At 34.2% G+C, this 21,105-nt stretch overlaps 2 protein-coding genes across 3 annotated transcripts; one reads left to right on the top strand and one right to left on the bottom strand.

Moving 5' to 3' along the window:
• Positions 1–338: 338 nt before the first annotated feature.
• Positions 339–1,629, top strand: LOC100185500 (EF-hand calcium-binding domain-containing protein 9-like). Its single transcript, XM_002119986.4, has 3 exons — positions 339–1,082; positions 1,208–1,381; positions 1,450–1,629. The coding sequence occupies exons 1-3, from the start codon at positions 840–842 to the stop codon at positions 1,627–1,629; spliced, it is 597 nt and encodes a 198-aa protein (XP_002120022.1). The 5' UTR covers positions 339–839.
• Positions 1,630–2,425: 796 nt separating this feature from the next.
• LOC100184678 (DBH-like monooxygenase protein 1) lies at positions 2,426–15,288 on the bottom strand. 2 transcript variants are annotated; one of them, XM_002124017.4, is made up of 29 exons: positions 15,102–15,288; positions 14,465–14,575; positions 13,756–13,908; positions 13,458–13,550; positions 12,871–13,058; positions 12,632–12,715; positions 10,747–10,851; positions 10,514–10,616; positions 10,272–10,441; positions 10,042–10,136; positions 9,251–9,407; positions 9,001–9,131; positions 8,358–8,460; positions 8,100–8,198; positions 7,354–7,629; positions 7,140–7,250; positions 6,693–6,845; positions 6,380–6,473; positions 5,788–5,966; positions 5,438–5,512; positions 5,266–5,370; positions 4,920–5,022; positions 4,572–4,741; positions 4,258–4,352; positions 4,015–4,171; positions 3,775–3,905; positions 3,428–3,524; positions 3,083–3,190; positions 2,426–2,813 (listed from the first exon to the last, which is right to left on the bottom strand). In XM_002124017.4, the coding sequence occupies exons 5-29, from the start codon at positions 13,042–13,044 to the stop codon at positions 2,562–2,564; spliced, it is 3,327 nt and encodes a 1,108-aa protein (XP_002124053.1). In that variant the 5' UTR covers positions 13,045–13,058; positions 13,458–13,550; positions 13,756–13,908; positions 14,465–14,575; positions 15,102–15,288; the 3' UTR covers positions 2,426–2,561. The 2 variants fall into 2 exon arrangements, with proteins under 2 accessions (XP_002124053.1, XP_026690880.1); XM_026835079.1 differs by lacking the exons at positions 14,465–14,575; positions 15,102–15,288 and having other exon boundaries at positions 13,756–14,072.
• Between the last annotated feature and the right edge of the window lie 5,817 nt (positions 15,289–21,105).

The following is a 21,105-nucleotide window of genomic DNA, read 5'->3' on the forward strand; positions in this document are numbered from 1 at the left end:
ATCACACAATAGAACATTGACCAATTTGCAAGTGTAGGATTATGCACCGCTGTATGACAATAGTTCGCCTTATTGTAGTTTCATGACATGCAGTTATTATACACTTACATTTAATTAAGGGAAGGACACCAAATGACGGTAACCCGTTTTGCAGGAAAGTGGTGGGATTGCCAGTGTTAAAAAAGCGCATACTATATTATAAAAGCAACATTGGATATACGCGCAAATTCTTGCAAAAAAACTTTCAGAAATCGACGCTACAAAATATTGTGAAAAAATATCAAATATCATGTGCACAAAAAATGTTCAATATAGGCCCAAACAATTTGTTTATTAAATTCATAGCCGCAACTTACCATTTCCTTCCTTGATGACTTTTTTATCAATACCCATTTCAGATTATGTTTCAATCTCTTGAATAGCTAAAATCTATAAAACATATACAAGTTAACGGTATTTTGTATATCTAATCCACTAAGGGCTTTTTCTTGTGCTTTTTGTACTACACTGAGTGTGCCTTATACACATTCTTCAGAGGACTTTTAGTTTTTATTTATAACAAATTTCAGATTAATTTGTTAAAAGAATTGCCGAGACCTCATTTCCAGCACACCGGCGAAGTGTGGCCACGCCACGTGATCGAAAGGGCGCGCCTGAATCACCAATCATAAATATCTTATATATCGTTGCAATCCTCATCCTTACGACGATTTCCTTACCCAATCAGGAAAATGTGGTGAACTATTACTTCACAATTGCCTTTATATTGCCGAGCAACATACCACAGCAAATTGTATCTGTCATTTACAGACATTGGTTTAGCAGCTGCAACAGGAGACATGAAAGTCAAATCAAACCTGCTCGAGTACTTGCACCTGGATCGGTCGTTTAGTCTACTTACTGTCAAAAACACAAGGCTTGTCTTGGAATATTTTAATTTTCTTGACGTCCACAAGAAAGGAAAACTGAATGACATTCAATTTTATCAATTTCTACGCCATGTAACGAATCTGGACAAAAGACAAATCTTCCTGGTTCTAGACATGCTTGACCAACAAGCCACAGGGTACATACGCTTCCAGGTAAAGAATCGTTACAGTATTTAGTTAATTAGAAAAACAAACACAAGTGATACATAACCCGAAGTTAATACTTAAATAACCCGAACACTAGTTGTTAAAATTTTTAAACGTTTTTCAATGTACAGGAATTTTACTTACTGGTCTGCATTCTCATTGCATTGAAAGATCGCGTAGAAAAGCAATTCATATTTCGCCACTCTAAACTTGTGTTTGAAATAATGGACGAAGATGGGGGTGGGACAATATCCGCAGATGAATTTGGTCAATATGGTTTTCTGTTCAACCTTAAAGATCATTCGGTATCTATAAAGTTGTACAACTAAATTATTTGTTAAGGTAGGTTTACATTTTGTTTGATCGGTTTCAGGTGCAAGACATTTTCTTCGAGTTTGACGTTTCCGGAGACGAAGAACTTGACTACAAAGAATTTAAAATGTTCGCAATGGCATGTATAGACAAACAAAAAGAACTAGACGAAAAGAAAAAAGAGCGAATGTTAAAAGATTTGGATACGGTTCGAGAAGATATTGCGGCAGATTTAGACTGAATAAACAAAAATAGGCACACCTTTTTATTGCGTCTAGCAAAACTATAGTAGTCTAGGGCGGGACAAGACAGTACACCTTTAGTACATTACATCCAAATATCCTAATCGTATTGCAAAGAATTAACAACGGTTTAGAGAAGTCGTGGGATGCGGTTTTATAATTATTTGGATGTTCATTTGTTTACTATCAAATGGGACGAGGAAATAGAATGAAAGGGTGTTTCACCTTTTCTCACCCAGCTACTATATAGTAAGATGAATACGTTGACTTTTAAAATTATTTAACGACTTTGTAAAAAAATCATTAGCCATTTCCGAGATACCGCCAAAAGAAAATCGTTAGCACGCCATTTTTCCTTTAAAGAGATAGGCCGCGCACAATTTAGAAGCACCAGTGGTAGTGACGTCACCAGTGAAAATGTAAGTGACGATATCTGGAAAGCGTATCGTTTTGAACGGAAAAAAATAGAATGGTAGATTTAGCTCAGTAAAGACTATCTGCACACCAATTATAAAATTTGACTTCGCAGTTGTCCTTTAACTTCCACGTTATTTGGCCCGCTATAAATACGGATGTTCAAGGGCTTTAGCCTAGAGTAACCCGCGAGACCTCACCTGTATAAAGGTAAAGGGTGGTGGCTAGTGAGCTATCTGCGAAATCTCTATTGTACGATATATATTCTGATAAACACTTCAGTGCTATCTATATTGCGTTTGGGTTCTAACATTCGTAACATTTAACGTCTAATTCTGCATCATACACCTTAACAGATATTCAATAAAATATACAGTTGTAAATTAGGTTTTCAATAGTTTTTTTTTTTACTTGGCAATAAAATGTTCTTGCATCTGCCAACAACAACAATTAGTTCAAGTTAAAGAGTTCAGTCGAGTAAGATCCAAAGAAATGCAGATTTTCTTGTGCAGTCGAATTATTGAAATGCAAAAATCATAATTAGAAGTGCAACTATGGATAAGATAGAACTCTCTAGTGAAGCTGCTGAATCTGTAGTTGTCTCCACAGCCATTTCTAGAGTGGTTGTTTCCATTATCACTGTAGTCGTATCTACAAGACAGATGTCCAATGCATCACCAGACGTCACCCCAGTGCGGGGATCGCTGCATCTTTGAACAGGTTCCTCATAAGGAACGTCAATTTGGGCTTCTTGTTGCAAAATCGGAACCTAGTAAAGACCACTGCGTTTCTAAGCACGCTCTATCTTGAGTCACATGCATGTTAGACCTTGTTTTACTAAAACAATATCCACACATGTAACTTTTAACCACTGGCTTGTCCAGCAATATCAAGTAAGTTCACTTTCACCTAAGATTTAAAACTAAATGTGGCATGTACAATCACACTAAACGATGTGTGATGCCTTTTTGCATTATTCAAGCTTCTCAACATTCTTTTAAAAACAAATTAAAGAAAAGGTAAAGATAATATACTAACATCTTCAATGGGGTAAAAACCATTATCCGTTTTTGTACAGTATTGGTAGTGTTGCATGTCATGTGTTGCTTGCTCAAAATCCTTGATTTTGGCTTCATCCCAATTCAACTGTGATAAAACAAATTTAGAAATCATAGTTTTGTGAACATGCAAGTTATTTGTTGATGTATATGGTTTGTACAAGTTAAAATCTATATATCGATAAAGACAAAAATAAAGCATTCCAAGTGGTACATAGATAAGTTCTTCATACTTTTGAAAAACAATCTGCTTTTTTTCCGATGTTTTTATATAATGAGGTATGTCTCTATGTTATGACTTAACATTGATTTAGATTTGACATACCGAATCAATGTAATCTCCCAATACAACTCCTGCAAGTGATTCTGGGCGAACAATTCTTTCGTCATAAACTGTTTCATATGAGGAGTAATTGCCATAACTAGAACAAAATACAAATTGCTTTAAAATATAAATAGCTGGTTGGTATGTCACAAGTTATTATACAGAAATAAGGCACACAAAAATGTGATGGATATCTCATTATTTTTAATTTAGGCCATTCTTGGTTACAAGACCGCTGGTCACTACAGCAATTCGTTGTAAATTTTTTGGTTAAGTGTCAAAAAAGGGTACAATCAACCATCGTAGTAATCTAATTTAGTTACATTTACCAACTGAACCAAACTTACTCAGTTTCCTCGATTCCAAAATATTCCAACACACTAGTCATGAGAGGAGAAGTCAAACAGTAAGATGTTGTAATCTTCGGATAGTAATAAATGAATGCTTCACACATCTCCTGAGTGGTGGTTAGCCCTCCCTGTGCATTTACCAACATAAAATTGTGAACATACAGAATTAAAAAATAATGTGTATAAATGTGGCAGCAAAAAAATGGGTATTTTATAAGTTACTAATGTTAGCATTACCAGAGTGATTTTGGATTTGTCTCTGGTTTGATAGTTACAAATCACTTGTAAGTCGTCTCCAGCATTGATATTTTTTTCTGTTGAAAACATTCGAGTTTCCTGGTAGTTAAAATCATATGAAGCGTCCTTTGCAAGTGGTGGAAGTTCCACATTGTCTCTGAAAATTACAATTGAAACATAACGGGTGCAAAAGAAGAATTTATGCTCACAAAATAAGTAATTATACAAAACATCAATGTTTACCTCAAATGCTTCAGTTCAATACCTTGGGCAGCTAAATGACCATGCAACATGATTCCAAACACATTTAGCTTGTTAGTACCAGTTGTATTCATCCCCTAAAAATAAAGTTTTAGTTATATTTATAAGGGTACAATCAAACAGCTGTGGGCTAAAAGAGAGTGTACGCATACAATTGCATATCTTTTTCAACACATGGAAAAGTATAAAATGCTAGCATTGTACAATATTTTCTATGTTGCCTATGCTCAGCCATGTTCAACGGTAGAAGTCCTAGAATTAGGGCATAAGGTGGCCCTGCAGCACTACATACTTACAGCAGTTAAGCAGGGTGAAGTGCAAGTAGCAGTTGTCAAAAATGAATTGGCATGTGGTGGTAAGATGTGTCTTCTACCAGATGTTAATTGAGCAACAAGCAGAGTACCAGAGTCATAGTGCCTCAAGTCCGGAGTGTATGTTAGTCGTAACCCAGAGGAATCAATAATATCTTAAATAGCAAGAAACAATAAAACAGGTGTTATTTCTAATAAAAAATTGTTTTAAGAAAAATATATACTGTTATAAATTTAAAAAGATAGAAGATAGGACTTTATATGTAGTGTTTGTTTGCAGTGCACTGTTGAGCATTCTTATAAAAAACAGAAGGTAATAACAAAAATGTGTACCTGGTTTAACAGTCGGATTGTCATAATGTATTTCCAGCATAACATATTTGGCAGAACTTCCATCGCCAAACACAAGTCCGGTGTGCTTAGGAAATATCACAGGCTGAAAAAATTGAAAAGTTAATATGAAAGTATAATAAGTTCTGTAGCAGAAATTCCATGCGTGGTAAATCTTTAAATGATGTTTCTTACCAACATACAATTGAATTTATAATAAATGATTGTTTTGTATGTACTGCAGTGTTTGGCAATAACCAGTTAGGAATACCATACACAACTCACTATACAAGAACAATGAAGATATACTAAAACATAAACAAATTAGGTTGATATGGTTTGAACTTACACCTCCTCCAATTGCCCAGCCTACTACTACTTGACTACAAGTTGCATAATCATCTGGCATGTTGGCAGAGTAGCATTCCTTGTTTACACCCAAATGTTCTGTAGCCTGGATTGAATAACGGTAGAGTACAATTTATCAATGGTTTGAATTAAGTTGGTTAAAAACAACTTACACCCAGACCAGAACAGAAATAAACAGTCAGGTGGTGAAGATGTTGTTCATTGCCGGGATGTAATATTGGTTCTGCCTGTAATTAAACAATTATAACTTTATTAAAGAGTTTATATCTAGATAATGAAAAATGTTAAGTATCCAAAGTATATTCATCATATCTCTCAAAGTTATAAAATGGGTATCCTTTACTATCCTATTTGGGACTAACTATGGTGGCTTCATATACATCATTTCTCGATTGGAGTTACAGAGAAACGTCTGTGGTCGACTGGATAATTGTTTTGTTAGTAGCGGTAAACATCATGCAATAAATACTTTATAAATACTAATAGTAACAAATTAACCCACCATGACCAAGTGATATTTCTTATCAGTTGGTATTTCAAACAAATGGCAATTGTAGTATGTAGCGACAGTGGGTAAGTGTAGATTATCAACCATTAGATCCAATGTGTGGTGAGCTTCACCTTCAGGAAATAAGGTATCATCTCCAGTTGGAATATCAATGAGAATCACGCTTTTGGTTCCTGAAATTTTTTCATTAAATAATAGTTGTGCAAGTAAACTTGAATAAATAAATAAGATTTTGATATCTTCAATTACGCCATCGAAAGACAGAATATTAGAGAAAAGTGAAAAGACTGGAACAGTATAATGACACCTGCTACAACAGGTTTATGGATAAAACAACTAAAAAACTTGTTCGTTAAAAGTGTGACGGTTACACAGTAAAAACAGTACAATGTAATAAACCATTTAGTTTAAAAACATTTAGGTTTCAAAAAATGACTCATATTGTAAGAGTCAGCTTTAAATAGAATTGATCCAAAGAAAAAAAATAAAACTACAAAAAAGAACTAGTTTATGAGGAAAAATCTTTACCAAAGGCATGAGCTATATATTAAATTTTCATAAATTTTATGACTTATATCTCGTTTACCTCTATTCGTCTGATGATAATCGTCAGGACCAACAACATCATCACCAGCTGGATCATTGGCTCCAAAAGCCCAAATCATTTTTATTGTGTCCCCCTAAAATAGAAAATATAGCATAGTGAAAATTCTACAAGAATCAAACATGTCGTTCTATACTGGTATTGTAAATTCACATTATAACATAGTTTGTGTGAAAAAAATTAAAATTTTGATTGTTTTTATCATTTTCGGAGGTGCGCCCATTATTTTTTACAGAAAATGTAATAGGCATGTTACTCTGCAAATACATGGGATCATGATTCAATAACAACTCACTGTTATTGGCCGATCGTAATCAGCTTCACACGCAGGTAGCTGGCGAACAAATTTAATAACAGTCCAACCATCGCATTCATAACCAGCAAGGAATTCCACATTTTGTTCTGGATCCTTTGGTGGGTACGTATTGGAATCCTGTCCATGTCGATCCTATGGTGTATACAGCAAAATTAAACAATGGTACTTATTACAACACATTTATGATCTGTCGTCGTAGCACACTTACGGGCAGTTGATCACAAATGAGTTGTCGAATAGTCAGCCATACATAAAACAAAAATATCCCCCAAAACTATATAAGTTATGTGCAAATAAGTCCGATAAAAAGAACAAAATTACTTAAAATAATGAATAGAGGTAACCTTAATGTAAAAGAAGATTTTACATGTCTTGTTTTAACTGGATTCTACAGCATTGCATTTAAGGATAAGAACAAATAGTTACCGTTATATAAGCTGTGCCCTCTTTAACCCAACCAATATAAATGTCTGCGTCGATCATTCCTCCATTAGGGGATAACCCTATTCCAACCCAGCCAGTTGTTTGACCATGCATCTGAAATATAAAAAAATATTATATTTTATGTATAGAAACACAGAGTTACTTCAAGCATTATTTAACAGGTTAAAGATTAGATTTATACTTTGGTACTTCTAACCTCAAAGGTAATATGGGTGTCGTTGTAGTTCCAATACAATTTTAACAGTCCATCTGTATCAAGTACAATGTTGTGTGGAAAGGGCTCTGTAGGTTCTGGGTCAATTACTGGTGGAAGTTTCGTTTGTACTGTAGTTGGTTGTAATGTTGTGGCAGGATCAACTTGACATCCATCAAAAACTTCATCCACTGTGGTTCCCACTGATGGTTCTGAGCAATTCTCCACAGGTTGTATGTATGGCTCATCAATTTTATGAGGATACAAATAAAATTTGGACTGAAAAAAATTATAAGACCAATATTAGAACTTTCCTGTCCACCCTATGAAAATATCATTCGGCCTGTGGTATACTGGTTTGAGCACCTGCCTGTAACCCAGAGGTAATAGTTCGTCGCTGCTACCATTGTGGGCATATGTGTTCTGGGCAAGATACTTAACGGCAATCGCACTAACCCAGTGGTCACTAATGGGTTGTCCAAACTAACCGCCATAAAAAAAAGGAAAAAAATAATTATCACCCACAAAGTAACATACATGGTAACTTGTAAGTTGGCACAAGGTGTATCAAACAGAACACCCATGTTATAACAACTGTCGTTTTCCCACCACGTGAGGATAAAGTATGTTACATTCATATAACGAAATCAAAAAATCCAAACTGTAACTCATGCAACCATGAACAACTGTAACACATTCAACCTATATAACATTTAATATTTATTATAATGTTAAAACATGAAACTTACATTAGATGGTACACCGTTGGGACCCAGGCAATTTTGTATCAGAAGCATTTTATTTGCAGCAACACTAAAATTTTCTGCCAATTCCTGATTCCAGTCGAGCTAAACATATTTTGTTTGATAGTTCATGTATTTGAATAACTTAAAAAAAAATGAAATTTAATGCTTTAAATTTAACAAAATAAAATTTAAATGTTTGTAATTTGTGTTAACAAATCACCGAATTTTACTGCGCTACAATTTAAGCATAAATAAACTTACAGAATTTATATAATCTGCAACTGTTAAGTTTGACAGTTCCTCAGGTTTAACAATTGCAAGATTCGTAAGATCTGAGTAAATTCCCTGGTTTTCTCCAATGAAACTACAAGATGCATTAACTTAAAACAAGGATTTTACTTAACACTAAGGTGGCACTTTTCTACACATAAAACTCTTGGACTGTTTTAAAAGTACTTAAAGGTTGTGTTTAGTTTGATCAACTCAAAACATATCCATCCACAAATACTAAGCAAAATGTGTAATTGATACTTTGAGCAACTAGTAATAGCAAAGTTTTAGATTGGGTATATTATAAAAAAACAACATAATTTTAAAGAATTTTACCAAGGCTGACTGCTGTGACAAAGCGGTTAGCGATTAGAGTTTACAGGTCCAAGGCACCATGTTACTACCGATTTGGGCAAGTGTGTCCTTGGACAAAACACTAATCGACAAGTTCTCCAACTGAACTTTATGAATCGTCTAAATTTTCAGCCATATAGATTACAAAAACTATATAAAAAAGAATCAGCGACAAAGTTACTTAAGTGGTAATATGGAGTTGTCACAAGAAGTACGAACAGAAAACTTGTTTTTTAACGACTGTTCTTGCCCATGATAATAAAATAATAAATTTAAGCACCTGACTTCTGATATTCCAAAATAGTTTAACAGGGTATTGTATTCAGCAGCTGTTTGGCAAAAGGATAGCTGCATTGCTGGATAGTAGTAAATAAAAGACATGCACATTTCTTTTGTAGTATCCAGGCCACCCTAAAACAAAACAAAAAAGATTGTGTTCAGCATCATTTAAAAAGTATTAATACAATAGAAAAAAATAAAATTTTATTTTCATTTATGTTCTAGTATAACAATCACAAATTTATACTTACATAGGTCAGTTCTGTTTCATCCATGCTTTTATAGTTGCATACTACTTGCATTGCATCACCCTTTTTAAACACTCTTTCCTCCTGCAGTATTCGTGTTTCTTGATAATTAAAATCATAAGATTTGTCCTCGCTTAGTGGAGGCAATTCAACTCCACCCCTAAATGAATTCAAATTAAATTTAAAAACATTATCAAGGGTGTTTTAAATTCACTCATTATCATCAGCTAATTTAATCCATTTCATTTACATAAAGTTCCATAGCTCGACATAATAACTGAGGTTTAGGTCAGATTTGTCTCATTATCCAATAATGTAGGATTTATCAGTTTCAAATTGTTTAGATTCATATCATATTAATTTATTTTTCACATATACTGCAAATGCAAGACATTACATAACCAATGCTATTATGTAAAATGCATCTACAACTTATAAGGTAATCTATGTTATGAATGAATGAATGAATGAATGTGAACTTACTTTATCCTCGCGTGGCCGGAAAACGACAGTCGTTATCACACGGGTTTAACACCTCGTGCCATGTTACTTTGTAGGTAATTATTTTTTTTGGATTTTTTCTCTTTTTTATGTATTTCTGATAATTTATACAACCCATTAGTAACCACTGGGTTGGAGCAATTGCCGTTAAGTGTCTTGCCCAAGGACACATACGCCCACAATGGTAGCAGCATCGAGCCTTGAACCCATTACCTCTGAGTTACAAGCAGGCGCGCTAACCACTATACCACGGCGCCGGACAAATTTAATGTACAGCTACCACACTAATATACCTAAAGTATCTTGTCTTCATACCAGTGCCAAGCAAGTGACTATGTTGCATTACACCATAAATATTGAGCTCAGTGACACCAGCATCATCCATACTCTGAAGTATATACCATTTATGTCATTAAGGTAAAACTGTTGTAAACAGCTAAGCACAGAAATTTTTTTAATCGAAGTGAATTGGGTAAAACAAGCCATGGTAAAACTATGACATATGATAAATCAATTTTCATACCGAGCTCATACAGTTTTCTGTACAAGTACCATAGCTTAGGAATGATTGTGCTTGTGGAGGAATAATATGTTGTATCCCAGAAACAGTATGTCCCAATTCTAATATGCCAGTGTCAAACTGCCGTAGTCGCGAGGTGTATGTGATGCGAAGTCCAGATGAATCAACAACCCCTGTATACAAACACAGGTATATACAGAGAAATAAAAACGAAAAGGTTTAAATTCTGGTATGTATTTTTATACCTGCCATTGCGTTTGGATTGTCATAATGAGTTTCCATTACAACATAACGTGGCGCTCCCTCCACACCAAACACCAAACCAGTGTGCTTAGGAAAGTAAAAAGCCTGTAGTGGATACAAATCAGTTTTTCAATGATCTATAGTTTACTAAAAGTTATCATAATTGAAAATTGTCTATGTACTTAAACATTAAAAGGAATTATGACCGACAATATTGTAAACTTTGATTTTTTACCCCGCCTCCAATAGCCCAAGCAAGGATGACTTTCTGACAGCTTTCTGATCCTGGAGGCATATTGGCAGTATAACATTGATCATTCGAGTTGACATGTTCAGTTGGCTAACAAATAAAACATGTTAAGCATAGTAGCTTTTATACAAACATAAAATGCATTAGTCTCTGGCAGGGGCGTATACAAGGGGGGGTCACGGGGGTCCGGACCCCCCCCCCTTTAAATAATATTTTTTTTTTTTTTTTTTTTTTTTTTTTTGTAAAATAAGAACCCCTCCTCTTAAAAAAGGGTAAAGCAGTCATATCATTGTAGTTTAAAACCAATTTTACGTTATATTTTATAAAATTTATTTGAGGTCTTTAATCTAAAGTTACACTATTTTTGGTGTGAATATTTTTAACCGGGGTTAGTATAAGGTGCTCAATCACATGTAAAAAAACTAGGGATGGGCCGAATCAGGATTCGATTAATTCGGCGTTGTTCGATACATTTTTATATATGTAAGCGAATCCGAATATGCGTAGTTGAAAACGCGGGTTTCACATTAGAGTTTGTAACGAAACCTAAGAGAAGAAATTCGTTTGTTAGGAATTTACTCTTGGAAAGTCAGGAACAGCAGCACCTGCGAGTTACTAAGTGGCCAGTGTTTCCACTTAGGATTTCGCAATTAAAGGCTACAAATTACGTACGTGGTTATTTAAATAGGTTTGTAAAACGGGGGGTTTTACAGTAGTGTGGGGGGTGGTCATAAATGGTAGCTGTAGCTCTCTATGCGTACTCGATCCTGAACCTCATCTAGGCGATCGAAATGACTAGCACCCAACTCAACAGATCATTGACTTCTTTATTTGACAAGACAACGGTGGCGGAGAACAACACACGAAAGAGTAATCGCGGAGAGCGTTCACGACAATGCCATGACGAAAACGTGGTGTCCAGTATTTGGGCACCCTTTTTATAATAGAAACACACACGGCAAAAAGATAATAAAACGCCCAGTGAGTTTGCCCCGTAGAGTGTGCAGCGTCAGTAATTATACAAAGATAGACATTAAAGGAATCGGGAGTGTTTTAACTGCACTTTGACGATACTTTAATTGTCTCTGTTTGAGCCTACACAAAGAAGACGTAAATTAACACGAATGCCAGAATGTTGTACACGGAAAACCGGTTATTAGAGGGACGTAAGTTGTAGACATTCAGTCTCAAGACTTTAATATATTTTGTTGTAGCATCAAATTAAAGATAAAATCTACTGCTTTCCCACATCAACCGCTACAGTAGAAAGGTGGGGGTTTAAGCACAATTTTTTTTTTAAATTACCCCCTTCCCTTGGAGCAATGACCCCCTTGGAGCAGGTCTATTTGCGCCAGTGTGCGCGTTTTTATTTATGTTAGTCAGGATATGTTTTTATAAAGCGTTACGTTTATACGCGACCATTTTCTAAACAAAAACTTGCGGACCCCCCCTTTTTTAAATTCCTGGATACGCCCCTGGTCTCTGGTTAATCTCTTTAGTATCGTCTATGTCTATGGTTAATTACATAGGGTAATGTTGCAACTCAAGTAATCGGGCAGTTTCTGTGCGGATAAATAAAGGTTTTTCTTAACATGTTGGTAATACAATAAAAAAAATTAATTATTCCAAAAACTTTGTTGGTAATAGCTTTATTAAAGCAATTTGTTTATTTCTACATGGCTCAAAGGGCGTAAAGAAACCGTTTTGTTGATTACTTTTTGTTTGTTTTTAATTATTTTTTGACGTTCGTCGCAGTAAAAGTGTTAGTTAAAATAAACTAATGACAGTATGTGTCCTTTCATTAAGGCTAAACTCTCTTGTAATACAAAATGCTAAAGTTGGCTTACAATATTCGTTTCATGAAACTCACCGGTACCGCGTAGTCGCCAGCACATTCGTAAAGTAGAATATGATGCAAAAACAATTCATGACCAGGTTGTATTATTGGCTCTGACTGGAATAAAACAGAATGTACTTAAAGCAAACATGAAAAATAAAGAAGCGAGACAATCTACCGTAGATTTTTAAATCAAACCTAATATGTTTGGGGGAAAACCCTAAACAGTACAGTATGGCTAAACTCGTTGGCTCAAGGTTATCGTCACCCACCTTGACCAAATGTAACTTTTCTCCAGTTTGTGGAAGCGCCATAACTCGACAATTGTAGTAGGATTTTACTGCAGGCAAATGGAATTCTTCGTTAATCAGATCAAAGCTGTGATGCGTTTCTTCTTCTCCTTCGGGAAACATCGATTCGCTGAAATTTGGAATGTCAAACAACATGACACTTCGTCCCCCTGTAAAAATACATCCTTGCCATTAAATATCCGTTTTTTTTGCAAAGAATATAACTATATAACAATAAGGTGCACCAATGAACTAAATCATATGGTTGTGTCATGGATTAAAGATAAATGTTAAATCATATAATCCTTCATATTGTATTACCTTTAAGTTATTGTAACGGTATCGACCGTTACATGTCCAGATATGTCCAAAAAATATCAGGAGAAGACGGGACAGATTTAGTACATAATATTCAAATACCCTAGGTGTGTTTTTAAAAAATGACAACGGTCTGCGGAAGTCGTGAGAAACTTTTTGAACGTTTTTTGTTTACCATCAAATGGGACGTAAACATACATTGAACAGATGTCCCATCTTTCCCACCCTACTACGTATAATATAGTTCTTACCTCTACTGGTCTGATGATAATCGTCAGAGACAACAACATCATCACCAGCTGGATCTTTGGCTCCAAAGCCCAAATCATTTTTATTGTGTCACTCTAAAATAGTAGGACATGAGTCTACAAATTATCTTAAATACGGATTTCGTGTACATGTTGAACCGTATAGTTCCATATACTGTATTTTAATTTAAATAAATATATTTAAAAAATATTTGAAATCTTTCGTTAAACTAAGAAAAGTATTTGCTAAAAGGTGTTTGTAATTGTGTTTTATTCTCATAGTTAGGCAATAACAACTCACTGTTATTGGCCGATCGTAATCAGCTTCACACGCAGGTATCTGGCGAACAAATTTAATAACAGTCCAACCATCGCATTCATAACCAAGGAGCAAATCCACATTTTGTTCCGGATCCTTTGGTGGGTACGCATTGGAATCTTGTCCATGTCGATCCTATATTATTTAGGAAACGTTCTGGCTTGTTCACGTCATATATATATAAAGTACTATGTGGTTAGATGGGTAACTGTTTGCACCTAAATCCCATATTTCCCGAGCGTTTTTTTAACAGGTGACAACACTGTTTTAGAGTCGCGGGGCTACGGTTTATTATTTCTGTAACAAAAAAGTGTTTACCAACAAAATGGAACCCTACTATACAACCGTTGTCGTATGTAACCCTATGAATAAAAATTATGTTCCGTCATCATAAAACCTGCGTTTAAGCCTAGGTATTGGTTAGACCAATAAGTTTGTTCAAAACGTATACGTAATGGTTGGAAAACATAAGATTCTCTGCATTCTGTTTGTTTAAGTTCTTTCAAGATGGCACATATCTGTGTCGACTGTTGGACATAAGCTATTAAAGACCATTGTACATTGTACATATTAGGAAATGAATTGCCACGGTATTGTTTGTGGCAAACATAGGTGGTTAGTTGATTACTCAGTAAACAGGTTGTTTGCATTATTTAATACGGTGCCCAGTTTAGCGCATGGTGCACAATACCGTTATGTAAGCGTTTCCGTCTTTAACCCAACCAATATAAATGTCTGCATCAATCATTCCTCCATTAGGGGATAACCCTATTCCAACCCAGCCAGTTGTTTGACCATGCATCTGAAATATATAAATAAAATTATAAATATATTTTATATTTATATCTTAATAAAAATAGTATGATAGAGTGGAGAAAGATGGAAAACTTTTAGCACTTAATATCTGAATATTTTGACTGTGAATTAAAAACAATTTACAACGGTATATGGGAATCGTAAGGATACGGTTTTATAATTCTTTACTGTTTACATGTGTTTTGTTTCCTACTAAACGGGAAGAGAAAATAGAATGAAAAAGTTTCCCATCCTTTCTCACTCTACCAGATTTCGAAATGCACTTCTTACATTGTTTCGTTAAGATATACGGATAAAATATATTAACAAACACATACAAAACTCCTGCTTATACTTCCTCCCCATACACTCCATCGTTTTATTAAATACATGAGATAAAAGGTTTATTAGAAAACATTACTTTCAAATAGGTAGAATGCGAATGGGTATAGAATGAAAACAAAAAGAAACATAAAATACTATTCAGTGACCATAGCAAGTATAGCGCTGTGCATAGTTTAATATTCTTATACCTCAAATGTCATGTGGGTGTCATTATTTTTCCAATATAACGTTACCCTTTCATTCGTGCTGTCCAATATAACATTATGCGGAAAACTTTCTGTGGGCGTTACATCGGCACCAACGTAGTTAAAAAATAGAATGCTTATCGCAAATATGTACAAATAAAGCATCATGGTCTTAAAGCGACCTTGGAAGTAACTTACTAAAAAAAAATAAAGTTAGTTGGCAATATTACTGTATTTAAAAATTTACTGTTTTTAAAATATTGTTAAAGTTGGTATAATAAGCGATTTTAACATATATATACCGTTCTGTTATAATCGAACTCATAATTTATAAAAAAAAACTCCGCAATTAAAATTCACAATTTTCTCTCCTTAATATATAATGCGGCCATCTGCGACAAATGAGACTGTTTCTCAACAGTTTCCTTTTCTTTTATAATGCATTTCATTGTGTGTGTTTAAATAAATGATTACGACCTACTATGTACACGGTGCTCCTAGAAAGAAAACGACCTGCGAGGTCATAAGAACTGGTCATGCGACCTGGTGTAAATAATCACGTGCGTATTATCTGGTGTGCGCACTGTAATCATGCAAGGAGAATTTTACGTGCGTATTACGTTTTGTTACAAAGGTTACCGTCTCCGGAAAAAAATTAACCAGACATTATCTAAGAAATAACATTTTCATACGTTTCAAAAAATAGCAATTAAAAATCTGCATGTATACAGTAGGATGGGGGAAGATGAAACACTTTGTCAGACAAGACTTTTTTTAATTTCCTTTTTACGGACCCCCATTTAATGGTAATCAGGAAAATAATGTTACAGAATTATTTGACAGTAATATCACGACTTTTTAAAACGCGCTTTAAAGCTATATACTGTTTTAAAATATGAAAAAATGGCTAAATTAGAAACAGTAGATTTTAAACAGGTAAAAAACTGCGAAATAGTAAGGTGCTAATTTTGAATTTCGCAAAAATAATACTAAAGCCGATGAAATTGTGTAGATTGCGAGTGTGAACGATTAAGCTAGTTTCATAGCTTCATAAAACAACCTTGAATATTTCGTACAGTTTGATTTTGTCTCGTAAAACTAATTTTGTAAAAACACTGAGATATAAGTATGAAGAAAATCGGCGGGGTCAATATGATTTTAATTTGAGATAAAAACAACAAAAAATATCGGTTTAAAATGATGTATAGTAGGGTGGGGGAAGATGGGACACCTTTAATACATAATATCCAAATATCCTGATCGTGATTTAAGGAATTAACAACGGTCTGTGGAAGTCGTGAGGATACGGTTTTATAATTCATTGAATGCATCTTCCCCCAGCCTACTATATATAAAGTTTACATGGCAAAGAAGCAAACACAGCCGGTTAAACTCTGTAGGTTAACTTCAAGTTGCAGAATACCGTAATGTAAATATACTTCAGTTTAGTGTCCCATCTTCCCCCACATTGTAGTTTTGTATGTTTTTATTGCCAAACTTTTAAAGGTTTGCTTTTAATTTAATAATTTATACTTCAGGGGTATTCAACTATAAGGTACTGATTTAATAAAAAGGTAACATTTTAAAAATATATTCAAAATTCAGTCATTTGCACTTGGAGATAATTTATGTGAAGTACCTTGTACGAAAAACATTGTAGTAATACCCAATTTGTAGCAAAAATGTAAACTTTATCAATATTTATTATCACTTTTCTGTTATTACAAGTTCATATACATTTGTAGGATACAATATTTATCAACTGATGTTCGAACAATGTCCATCATCGTTTAAACAATACCAATTGTACAGTATTATAATGCGTAGGTAACATGTTAAAACCTACAGCAGTAGGGCAAGGAAAAGAATGTTTAAACTTGATTTTCAAAGCGTACAGTATTATTTCGTGTTATTTACGTGTATTACTAATAATAAATACAAATTAATCAAAATTAGCAATGATTTTAAACTGTCCCATATTATCCTGTGTTTTTTTGAATTTTTAAAATTTGACTTGTTGTGCGAATCGCTAAATAACTTCTCGTGTGTTTTATTATGTTTTTTTTGACTTGTTGTTAATTAATAAAGGAATTATAGTACTATTTCTTGGTATTACCCAAAAACCAATATGTGCGTAAGTGTCCTATCTTTCTCCATTGTGTACTATATACTACTAGAAATAAATATGCCACGTTGAGCACAGAAATTATAACAAGAAAGCAAAGGTCTCATAAATGGTCTACTACAATAATTACAGCACAATACTTTATTACACGCTTGCTGTGGTTTGTTTGTACTGTGGTTTTGTTGTGGATGTGTAAAGCTGCTTTGTTAATATAGTTCTTAAAGTTAAACAGGTCGTAACCAGCACAAGGCGGTAACATGATAAATTTGCTATCTAGATAAATTTGATAAAACCAACCATAGTGAGACTGAGTCAGCACCACCTGTTTAAACAATGCAAGTCTGTATGTGAAAGGATACAGTTTTTGTACGCAATAGTCCGGAAGATATCGTGAATATACGCATATTAACTGGGAGATTTTTGTGTTGTTGTTTTGGCGGTTGATGTAACGTAGGCATTAATGCGGATGCTTATAAACATCCGGAAACAAAATATAGTAGGTTGGGGTAGGATGGAACTTTATTTTATAAATCTTACGTTGTAGGTACTTTAGGTTATAGACGATGGACAAACCCTAAAAATATTCCATTATTGTTTCGACCGTACTCTCACGGCCCAACAAACTGCGCGGCAAAGGCGGTTACTGTTGTTGGGCATTAAGAATACAACACTTTTTAACGCTGAAAAGCATGAACAATATGCTCATTTTAAACACTCGCGGAATCATATTCAAACTGCTGAAATTTTGTAGTTTGCCAGTTCAATCATAAAATATACTAAAACATTTTGTTTAATTTTGTCTATGAACATTAGTTTAACTTTTGTGATAAAAACGGAGATATGAATATGAAAAAAAAACAGGAAGAATAGTTAATTAGAACAAAAATACATTTATAAAATAATATGTATATATAACATTTATGTGGAAAAGGAACTGGCACTGGCTGTTAATTTCGGTACGTTAACTACAAGTTGCAGAATACCATAAATACAACTTGTTGTTAAAACGTTGCTAAAACGTTTGCTTTTATTTAATAACTTGTACCCAGGGGTAATTTAAAGAGTATATAGGTTTAAACATTTTGAAAAAAGTTGAAACCCTGAAAAGATACATGCAATATGCTAACAAAAAAAGAAAAACCACACCTTTCAAAGATTGTCAAAAACTGAGATTCTAAATGAGCCGTGGCTTACATTTACAAATAAAACACTGGCTAATGCTGTCCACCCAAGTAGTAATATTTGGAAAAGATTGGCATACTTTGGAAGCGGTTTGAGGATCTATAACATGAAACTTCTTTTAAGTTTCTAATCTCTGATAAATATTTAAAAAGTGTTGGAAATTTGTCAAGAACCGTGTCATCATAAACCATGAACTAGCCAAGAGTTTTAAAGAGGCCAAAATCGACAAAAGTAAGTCGATCTCCCGCTCAATATTTATGTTTTGTCGAATAGTTTTTAAACCCGCCCATGGTAATGCTAAAATTATTCAGAAAATCATACTTTCGTTTTGTGATTCGCAATGCAAATGATTCGCAATGTAATAGGAATTGTTTATCTACAGCAGTGGTTCTTAAACTTTTTTTGTATGTTCTACCCTTTTAACAAAGATGTTTATCAGATTTCCCCCCAATATGTAAATGTAATATATACGGCTGACGTATTAAAAAGTGAAAACCACTAATTACATTAGTTATATTTAATGCGACGTATGTGTTAGCTTTTTGGCTACGAGTTGTTCAATGACTTGTAAAGTACTACAATTGGTACAGTTTTCTCTTACACCGCAAACTGATGTGGATTTTGACTGGTAGCTCATTTACCCTCCAAATGCGGGGAATTTACTTCGGGGGGTAAATTTTGTCTCAGTTTAGCATACGATGATCCACAGCAAAAAATGTACGAAATGGTCATATAAAAAAAGGTGCATGATAAGCAGAATCTGGAAACGAATGAGTTAACTATTAAACAACCAAAACACCACTGGTCATATTGAGAAGTTAAAATCACAAGGAACAGAAAGAGTGTATTTTCAAGGACATTAAACATGGTGATATACATATATTGATAATGCAGAGTAGATAAAGTGCGATTCGTTTTGTAAGAAAACCAACATAAATTGAAATACAGAAGCAGAAACAAGATATTTGCAATGACGTCACAGCAGTGGAAAGTTAGCACACCAGAAAAGAAATACTTTTTAAGCATATATGACAGCAATATTCGTGACTATGCAAACAGTGTCTAGTATCCGTTAACAGACCCATTTTGGCGAAGATGTAGCTAAATTTTTACCGTACAATATCCTCCGTTGCACGTTGGCTCATTCATTGGATTTGCAACTTGTTAAAAGGGCAGTATTTAGGGGAATTTTTAGTTTTTTAACGGAACTTCCCCGATAAGACAACTATCAAAAATAGTGTTCTGTTAAGGACGGTGATAACAACGTAGTCAACGGACAGACGAACTTCTATTTTTTTAATTTTATTATCGCCACTCCAGCGTGCAGCGATAATCCATAGCTATAGCGTTATAATTTTAAAGTGCATAACGTATATCTGCCCACACAGAAAAGTGATCAATGCTTAAATATTAACATAACATTTATGTACATCGACACCTTTTTTAGTTGTAACATCAGTTGTACATAAACTGGTAAAAATGGTGGTCATTAACTGATTAAAAACATATTGGTTTTAGTCTTGTTTATACATGAATTGAGTGAATAGGAATAAAATTATCACAGTTTATGTGACGTTTAAAAATTACGGTCCACTCATGTTTATGTTGGCTTTAGATTTGTATGTTCCAAAGAAGAACTGTATGTTCGTTCGCTTTTATGAAAAACAAGAATACGTCGCAATACTTGCAGTAGAATAAGTTTTCTATATCAATTCCAGGCCGTTTATCTATGAATGTATACCGTACGGTGGGGGTAGATCGGACAACTTTTCATTCTATTTTCTCGTTCTATTTGGTAGCAAACAAAGAAAGTTCAATGAATTTATAATTTTGTGGAGGCATGGGAATATAGGACAGCATACTATTACGGTTACATTAATATTTTTTTTATTCATAAAACTACATTAAAAGGTGAGAAGTCTTGATTCGTGCGCGATCTTGCCCCTTACTAAATATCAGATACGGACTCTGCTAAATATTATTGTAATGATGGATAATCATTTGTTTTACCACGTGCCCAATATGCGACTACCCAGGTCGTTTCTCAACAGTGTTAGTTTTATTTTATCATACAGTTTATCTCCTTAGTGTAAATTTAAACACATGACAAGTCATGCGACACGCTGTGTACATTATGCTCCTTGGAGTCACGAGGGTATTAGTGGTGAAGTTCATCGTCCTTAAGGCTAGGTGAAAGTTTACCAGTGTTAACCCTTGTTATGACGAAACAGTATTGGCGATGACAAAATATAATTGTTGAGTTTGGGACAAACACAAAACATGTTTATTTTAAAAATAACATTGGGCGATTGATTTGAATTATTCATTACCATAGAAACCAACCAATTTAATTAGCGACCTGTTATATATGAATTTGTTTCAGAACGTATGTTATATTGATTAATTATTGTACTGTAAGCTTTACATATTTCTGTTGGAGCAACAAGTTACAGATTTCATCAAAGGTGAGCACTTAAAAACCTATAACATTTATAGCCGAATAGGGGATCCAAAAAATGATTGTAAAGGTATTACTTTCTTTTATCTCGGTTGGTGGTTGACAAAAACAAACACGCAGAACCCCATTAAATTTAATATGGTGCCAAAGCCCCATACGTGAAGCCTACGGTGCACGGACTACTAACTGCGTGCGACCAATATATATACAATTCATTACTTTTAATAATTATGCTTTGTATA

This window comes from Ciona intestinalis, chromosome 7 (assembly GCF_000224145.3).
Source record: "Ciona intestinalis chromosome 7, KH, whole genome shotgun sequence".
Taxonomy (NCBI): Eukaryota; Metazoa; Chordata; class Ascidiacea; order Phlebobranchia; family Cionidae; genus Ciona; species Ciona intestinalis.

Bases quoted from the DNA above. Each gene is read 5' to 3' on its own strand.
- LOC100185500 (XM_002119986.4), top strand. From the start codon at position 840: ATGAAAGTCAAATCAAACCTGCTCGAGTACTTGCACCTGGATCGGTCG. The intron at 1,083-1,207 runs GTAAAGAATCGT...TTCAATGTACAG, and splicing joins CAGGGTACATACGCTTCCAG to GAATTTTACTTACTGGTCTG. The intron at 1,382-1,449 runs GTATCTATAAAG...GATCGGTTTCAG, and splicing joins TCAACCTTAAAGATCATTCG to GTGCAAGACATTTTCTTCGA.
- LOC100184678 (XM_002124017.4), bottom strand. From the start codon at position 13,044: ATGTTGTTTGACATTCCAAATTTCAGCGAATCGATGTTTCCCGAAGGA. The intron at 7,251-7,353 runs GTTAGAAGTACC...TTTATATTTCAG, and splicing joins ACACCCATATTACCTTTGAG to ATGCATGGTCAAACAACTGG. The intron at 3,191-3,427 runs GTATGTCAAATC...GTTTTATCACAG, and splicing joins TGGGAGATTACATTGATTCG to TTGAATTGGGATGAAGCCAA.